The following is a 9077-nucleotide window of genomic DNA, read 5'->3' on the forward strand; positions in this document are numbered from 1 at the left end:
TAAAAAATTTAAAGAATAAGGGAATTGATGAATCTGTCAAAGAGGAACAAGAAGTTAATGTTAGAAAAACAAGTAAGGAATATCCACCTGGTTTAAGATACCTTCCAACCAGAATGAAATGTGATAACATCACTGCAACTGTTAAGGGGATGTCACCGGAACAAAAACAAGCAATATTGAGAATGGGTTTTGGGTCAATTCTGCAAGTGAATATTACAAGTTATCCGGGGCAACTAAGCTACTATCTTTTAGATGTGTATGATGCCGATAGTAAAAGACTTGTCCTACAAAACTCTGTTATTGAGATAACAGAACAGACATTACATGATATGATGGGGTTGCCAATTGGTGGAGAAGACATCAATGAGTTGCCATTGTGTGATAAGGGGAATCAAATTCTGGAAGAATGGAGGGGAAAATATACTTGTGATAAGTTCAATGGTGAGGAGTATTTAAGAAGGATTCAGGCTACAACAAAAGATAGTTTGATGTTTAGGCTTAATTTTTTGACCCTTTTTGTTAACAACTTCATAGAGTCAATGTTGATGGAAACAAATCAAATAAAAGTGGTAAGGAAGTTGGTGTTGGTAGAAGACTTTTAAAAGTTAAATTGGTGTAAATATATGCTTGATTGTTTGCGATCAAGGAAAAAAAATGGAAAAGGGATGCGAAATCAAGCTACTACAGTGGTCCTTTTACACTCCTGATTGTAAGTTTGAAATAGTGTTATATGAAAATTTAGATTTGGTAGTGATTTATTATTGATGTATTGATTAAGTTAATGTTTTTTGTTTTAGTTGGTGTATGTGTATAACATGAAGTATTCTATGAAGTTAGATAAAAGGCTTCCTTTTATTGGGCATATTAATGGTGCTAATTTATTAGAGATTCAACGATTGGAAATCAGTTTGGGAGGGTTCGGGAAGCAATTTTGGGATGAGCATGATGATGTCGATATGAGGGATGAAACAGGAGGTGAAGAACAACAGTTGGTCAGTTTTAAGAGGGATTTTGGAGATGAGGAGGTAATAGTATGTTTTTTTTATAATTATTTAATTTGTAATTACTGTAATTAATATTTGAATTTATATTCTGGTAGAATATAAATTACATATTCTGGAATACTACTAAATTCTCTATACATTTACCATATTAAAGTTGGTGAAATATTATTGGAATGTAATTAATAATTAATTATATGTATTGCAGGCATACGCTGCTGTTTTAGAGCATAGTTATGGGTTAATTCTAACAGAAAAAAGTATTATGAATGTTGCGTTGAAGGATGGTTTGGAAAAATTCCCTAATAGTGTGGTGTTGAATGAGTGGATGGAAAAGATGAATGAGCTTTTCAAGGAAGTGCATGAAGGAGAAAGTAACGAAAAAGTTCATGAGCCGGAGGGTTGTAATGAGTTAAATATGAATGATGTAGGTGATGGCGGTGAAGGAAATAGTTCACCTGTTAGAGGATTGATAGTTACTGAAGTTAATGTAGAAAAAGAAGTCAATTATAGTACACCTGTTGATACCAATTCTTTAACAATGAGTCAGTTTCATCGACTTCCTGGGGTGAATGAGGAAATGATTAAGTTGTTGGATGAAACTGAGTTACAGGTGTATAGAAGGAAAAAGCTAATGTCAGGAATGAGTGGGGATAATATGGTTGGAAAAAAATATAGGAGAAGCTGTTGATAATGTTGTAGAAGATGATGATAATGACAAAAAGGAAAAACGTATCCCTAAAAAGGCAAAAATATTTCATTCCCCTTATATTGAAAGAATTGTTAAGGTTGGGGATAAACTGACTAAGGATGAAACAGGGATATGCAATTCAGTTTTTGCATCTAATAGAGATGATGGGTTCGTATATATGAGTCACTTATTATATTTGTAGAATATAAATTTGAATGTATTTAGATTGATTTTATATATAATTTTTGTTACAGTGATGAGATTTGGGACATTGGAACAGGTCATTTGTTACACCAAGGTTTTGCATATCAATTCAATCAAAGAATGTTTTTGCATTCTAAAGTAATTGATTGTTGGGCTGCGTTTTTAAATAAAATGGAGAGCTACAAGGATGAATCATCGCTTTCAAGATTATCGATACAACTATTGTGGTATGAATTTATTTTTTAAATTCAAATTTATTTTTGTAGAATTAATTTTGTTGATGATGTGGGTTTTTTACAGACAGAAGAGATATTGAATGAATTAAAGTCGGAAGATCTGAAATGTAGGCTTTTTGCTACTCTATTGCGAATCTACATTAAGAAATTTGATGTCAAGCTAAGTTTTAGAGATGTTGCGCTTGTAAGTTTATTTAGTAAATGTAAAATTTGTTGCATCACTTAATATTAAATTAACTTCTTTTTTTAATGTGTACAAGGTTTTCTTCCCAATAGTTGATGATGGGAAGTATTACTTACTCATCTTTGATCTGAGATCAAGTTTATACTACATAATAGATCATATGAAGAGAACAGGAACTTTGGAAAGGAAATATGGCATGATACCAAACCTGGTGGTAAGATAATCAAAAAAAATTTAAGCTTTAGGTTTTCATTCTAAAGATTGTTATAAGAATATGTTTGATGTATTTCTTGTATTTAATGACAGAAAAAACTGTTTTGCAACTACTTGACATCAGAACATCATCCAATGGCAAAAGCCTTAACTTTTAAGGCGGGACGGGTGATGAACATATCTTGGCAAGTAGAACAATCTGGAACAGATTGTGGAATCTACCTCATGAGGCATATGGAAAGTTACATGGGGGAAAATGAAGGGCGTTGGGAGTGTGGTCTTACAGGTAAAATGTCTGGTGATGTGAGTGTTATAATTAAGTTAAGAACGAAATACATGGCAAGATTGTTGACAGCTGAGTTCAATAAGTTTAAGAGTATGATAGTTAAAGATTTTGAAGCGTTTTGTAAGCTGGATATTTTGGAACAAAATATGATTCTTCAACAATCAGCTGAAAATAGGAAGAAAAAAAGAAAAGCAAAGGGTCGTTTGTAAGAATTTGAAGTGGTAGTTTGGTTTTTTTAAGATAAATATTGACATGGCATGATCTGAACTTTTTTTTTTGTGGTTGTTCAAACACGATTCTGCTTTATGTTAGATGTTTGAAAAAGTACTTTCTCTGTCATATGTTTTGAAGTATTGTTATCAGTATGTAAGCTTATATCTTCTAATGGAATGTTAATTTTGGTATAAAGGTTGTGTTGATGCATTGTTTAAATTTTGGGATGATGATGTTGTGCATTGTGATAAACAATTCTGGTAGAATGGGAAGTAGTTTAATACTAAGTTTTTGATGGGCTGTTTATTAATAAAATTTAGTATTAAATTATGAAGATTTTTTAAATATAATTCTAGGTTGTTGTTAATAATGTATGTGTTGATGTATGTTTTGTAATAAATGGTCAGATGTTGTGTGAATGGACTGTTTTTTACAGTTTTTTCATGTTGATAGAATATTGTAAATGTTATGATTCTAGAAGAATATGTTATAGTTTTTTATTTTCTATTAATTGGATGTAGATGACAAATGTATCTTTAGGTATAATGTACCCTTTTTGAAATTAAATATGTGTGTAAATGTATAATGCATAAAAAATCAAAATATAAAATTCTTTTGGAATGGATATGTTTAGGAAATATGAAGTCAATTTCGTCGACTTCATATGTTGTGTGCCTGGGCTGTTTTTACAGTTTTTTGATGCAGATAGAATATTTTATGTTGTTATGATTCTAGAAGAATATGTTATAGTTTTTATTTTCTATTAATTTGAATTAGATGAGAAATGTATATTTTGGTATAATATACCATTTTTTAAATTAAATATGTGTGTGTAAATGTATAATTCAGAAAAAAGCAAATTTGTTACAAAGAATACTGTATATAAATTGGATGTAGATGGAAAATGTATATTTAGATATAAAATTATGTTGGAATGAAATATATAGGCTTTTTGAAAGTAAATATGGTATAATGAAAACTTGTATATAAATTGTACACATTGTTTGTATATTGTACTAAGCAATAAAACGTTTTTGTTAAAATGAAAATAATCTTAAAATGATTGAAAAAAGTTGTACAACTTGTTGTAAGTAAGGAAAAGAATGAATTTATAGAATAGATGGAATGAATATTTGTATTTCGTTATGTGATTATTTTTAAATAATAAAAAAAGATAAATATTGTTAGATACATTGACAATGGCATCGTCACTAGCAATCAAGGTGAATACTTTATTAAACGACATAAAAGATAACATTGAATGTGAACCGACAAAATTAAAATGAAATGTCATTTTACTAAAACCATTAAAATAACATAAAAAGGGAATTATTTCTGGACGTTCTTTAAAGGACAATTTCTTTTGTCATGATGAACCATTTGTTCACATGTTGCACACTTTCTCTTAGGTTTCGAGCTTTCTTTCTCAATCATCTCTTTTGTAGATCTTAATCTTTTCCCATGACTGTCGCGGCCTTTGTTACGAATATCTGAAGGATTTTGAATGTTACGAACATCAGATACTACATCAGGAACTACCACGCCTAGAAGCTTCTTGAACTGTTCTGCTCTGGTCGGTCGATCATGATTTGGACAATCGTCTACGAATTTTTTTTTCAACTTATTCTGTTCGTCAAGGTATAACTTTAACTTAGCTGCATCATGGCTCAAAAAATACACACAACGGTCAACAGTTGAAAAAATATCAATAGCAGTCATGTCGGAATTAGAATCGTCAAAAGAACTATTGAAGTGTCTTTTTAGTAATTCTGTTGGAATAACATCCCTACGCCAACGTTTCAAAATGTACTTTTCAGGAACTTGTTCAATGCCATAAAACTTAAACACACAGAGTATGTGTCTGCATAAGATCCCTACATGTTCAAAATGCATACAAGTACATTTGAATGAACCGTCTTTGGATGAGTGTGTGACCTGGAATATATAAGATGATTAGTGAGAATGTTTAAGTTGCAAATATTTAGTGTTTAAATTCAAATGATAAAATGACAATTAATGTGAAAAAAATATACCGTGTATTCAGTATCCCTTATAAGACAATCGTAATTGTATTCCTCGTCTTTGTCATCAACATTGACATCATTTGTTTGCCTAGTAGTTATGTTGTTTTTTTTCTCCAAAACAATAATTGTGTCAACACCGTTGGAAGATATCACATTCTTTTGGAAACAATTATCTTCAGCTCTTGATATCTCTTTCTGAACCTGATAAAAAATCTTGTGCGTATATACCTTTGAAGCATGAGGTTCATTCGGACTACGGGTGATGAATTTAGGAAAAGTGGTGGCAGTATTAAAATCATTCAGAATTGGATTATGTCTTTGTCGTTCCATGACTGAATCAAATGTCATCATAAACATGATAAGATAAGAACTGGTTAATGTAGTGGTTTGAAATGACCAATTCTGACTTTTAGACAGTGACGTAGTTCGCATAAGACCATACATTGGAATGTGCTTGAAAAATGCGGGGATCCAAAATCTTCTCAAACCATACATGGTATTCATCCAACTGTTATATGTAATTTTAAACTCCTCCAACATCATACGCCATACATTCTCGAAGTCATGTGGTTCCAACTTAGAATTCCAAATTATAGAGTGAAAACGCTTTCGAAAATTTTGATTGGTGGCTGCATCTTCAATTGATAAAATCTGTATAAATTGAAATATAATGAGGATGAGTAAAATAAAAAATTTAAAGCAATTTATTCTATTAGAATATGAGAAAATCATTGTAGACTCATGACAAAAAATAAGGATAATAGTCTTTCGATGCATACCTTATTTGGCAACTTCTTTGTTATATGCCACATACATAACCTCTGATGTGCCAACGGGAAAACGTTATCTATAGCTTTTTTTCAAAGCTGGATCTTGGTCAGATATAACCAATTGAGGTTGTTTTCTAAAAGCTTTCAAAAAAGCTCTAAGCAACCATTCATAAGAAACTCCATCTTCTTTACTTAAAAGTCCATCACCAAATGTTACACATTTTTTGTGGTTATCAATGCCAGTGAACGGAACAAAAACCATATCATACCTATGTTAAAAATAAAATATTAGTTTACATAACTGAAAACAATGAAATTGTTATTGTAAAAGTATTAAAGGTTAGAAATACTTATTCATGTTGAATGTGGCATCGAGTGATACAACGTCTCCGAACGAATTGTAGTTATACTCTGCTGTTTCGTCAGCCCATAATAGAGCATTCAATCTTTTGTTCAACACTTTATACTCAAAAGTAAATGATGAGACATTTTTCTTCCTGTCATTCATCTTGTCAACAAGGAATTTCGCGTCCCTCCCACCTATGTAACAATTAAGATTTCTCATAGCATTCTTGAAATCAGAAACCAATCCACCTCGAACCGAAGGACCGACCTGAAGAGCACTATACAGTCTATGTGCTTTTACAGGACTAATATTTTGTTTTGACAAGTTATGAATGAAAATTTTCTGGGAATAATCAAGTTTTCTCTTTGAATGAGATAAGTACATATTGCCCTTGCTAAACAACTCGTGATTATGTTGCTCGACAAAATCAGTCATGACATATCTAAGAGTACCGGGAATTATTTCTAAAACAACTTTCGCCTTACAATTCCTCCTAAATAAATCTTTCCTTCTTTGAGTCTTATTATGCTGAATGTCCAGAGTATCTACTTTACTAGTATTTGGATTACCTTCCCGATTGCATACAAGATGTCTATTTGTAATAATCCCGTTTTTCGTTTTTTGACTCTTCCAAGCCTGACATCAAAACCAGATTCTAATGCATAGTTTATGTACATTGTTACTGCTTCACCATATGAATCAAATTTTGATGTAACTTTTGGTTTGATATAGTCTAAAACAATCGGGGTCCATTACAAGGTGCCACCAGGAGAAACGTAATCATGTGTAACATGAGGTTGTCCTGTTTCAACATAGCAAATACAAAATTATTCTGAAAGAATTCTATAAAAATTATTCTGAAAGAATTTTATTATTCTGTAAAAATTTCAATTTCCTGAATTGAATTTAATACCTTCACTGAAATCAATATTAACCTGTGTATCTTCATCAACGACCTGATTTTCGTCTTCTTCATGATTTGCGTCCTCTGTATGTTCATCAACGAAAATATTAACATTTAATATTAAACATGTTTGTTACAATATAAAATCTGACATACAATGAAAAATTAAACAAATAATTCAAAAACTCACCTAAATAAGGATTACTGCTTTCTCCTATGTGAAATCCGCCATTATATAGTGTATCATTATCAGGAAAATCGAAATCTTAAATTCCATTTTCATCATCACTAGCCAAATAATGTTCCTTGTAAATATGATTATTGGCCTCTGGTAGTTGATCGCCCATAACTAAGAAATTTCGACAGTGTTTCTATATGCTTTGGAAGTTGAAAAAATAAAATATTATAAACTGACATAGAAAAGAAATAGGGATGAAAATGGATTATATGCAAATTAAAAGGCTTGATATTAGGGATCATTGATAAAAATAAATGATTCCGATTTGATTCTTTTTTAAAACATGATAAAGATAAAAATATTCATAAGGTACTCTATTCACATTCCAAATATAAAACATTTCAACAATACATTAAAGTAATTACTTCCAATATTATTATGTAATTTTTTTTAAGAAAAGTTGCACAATATTTTATTAACGACATAATTCTATCAGAATGATATATCAATATGGATTCTAAAACTCTGCATATTATTTTATTTTCGAATGAATTCTATCAGAATACTGTAGCAATATGACTTATAAAACTTATCAATTTGTGTTACCTCAAAAACATTACTGATAAGATGTATCAACATGGCTTATAAACTATGCACATTGTATTTATTGAATATCATTCTATTAGAATAATGTAGCAATATGGCTAACAAAATTGTTTACTATGTGTTATCTCCAAATCAATCTACTAGAATATTATAGTAATATGGCTTACAATATAGTTAACTCTTAAACTGTTTAAGTTCAAGTCATTGTATTGCTCATTGTTTGCAAATTTTATTTTTGACATTATGTGTTTTTATTTTATGAAACATCAAAAATATTTTATGAAATGTAATGAACATTATTTTTTGACATTCTGTTGGAATTATAATTGTAATGTTTTTCTTTGACATTCAGTTGGAATGATAAACTGTATGATCCTATAAAACATAAATATACCAAAAAAACACAAACATCCTTTCAAACGATAATTTTATTACACTGAAATGAAACTTAATAATACAATATAATTCATCAAAAACATACTTTTATTTTACTGAAATCAAACTTAATAATATCTAAAAACGACGAATTTGATGAATTTCTTGTAGTTCTATGCTTTCTTCAATCCAAAAGGACAGTTCCTGCTATCATGACCAAATCCAATGCATATTTTACATCTTCTTTTGTCCTTCACAACTTCATTCACCGGATTCTTGGGATCATTGACATTACCCAGATCCTTCTCGGGATTCTGATCTTCATTATCCTGCAAGATTATTAGATTTGATACATATGTATATGTAAAAACAGTAAAAGGGTGTGTGGGGGACGTTTGAATCGAATCTTCATTATCATGGTCAGATGTTGTTGTTAATAATGTATGAATACCTGGTTCCGATTTCCAGTATGAACATCCATCGATTGTGTAAAACAAATTGATTATCAACTAATGGAATCGACAATTGTGATCTGTTTGTGGGGAATCGACAATTGTCATCTGTTTGTAGGGAATGTTTGAATCGAGTATATAAAGAAAATTAAATTAATGATAACTAAATCAGTCATAAATCATTGCCTAATATAAAGGGATAACAATCAGACTAAATAAAGAATTAAAATGGAAGATTACATAATTACCCTTACATATTTAATAAAATAATTAATAATTTGCTAAATTGTGATTGGTGCATCCATACACACAATACTTGTTGGAAACATTTGAACCTAACTCTCTCTCTCTCTCTCTCTCTCTATATATATATATATATATATATATATATATA

General features: G+C 30.3%; 1 protein-coding gene across 1 annotated transcript; it reads right to left on the reverse strand.

Annotated features, from left to right (window-relative positions):
- Positions 1-4357: 4357 nt before the first annotated feature.
- On the reverse strand, positions 4358-8712 carry LOC145139012 (protein FAR1-RELATED SEQUENCE 3-like). The gene is made up of 10 exons (XM_079072980.1): positions 8683-8712; positions 8470-8560; positions 7263-7337; positions 7082-7156; positions 6925-6970; positions 6738-6804; positions 6173-6435; positions 5941-6091; positions 5062-5703; positions 4358-4963 (listed from the first exon to the last, which is right to left on the reverse strand). The coding sequence occupies exons 1-10, from the start codon at positions 8710-8712 to the stop codon at positions 4358-4360; spliced, it is 2046 nt and encodes a 681-aa protein (XP_078929106.1).
- Positions 8713-9077: the final 365 nt, after the last annotated feature.

This window comes from Lactuca virosa, chromosome 9 (assembly GCF_052849685.1).
Source record: "Lactuca virosa cultivar CGN04683 chromosome 9, Lactuca_virosa_CGN04683_v6, whole genome shotgun sequence".
NCBI classification, from domain to species: Eukaryota; Viridiplantae; Streptophyta; class Magnoliopsida; order Asterales; family Asteraceae; genus Lactuca; species Lactuca virosa.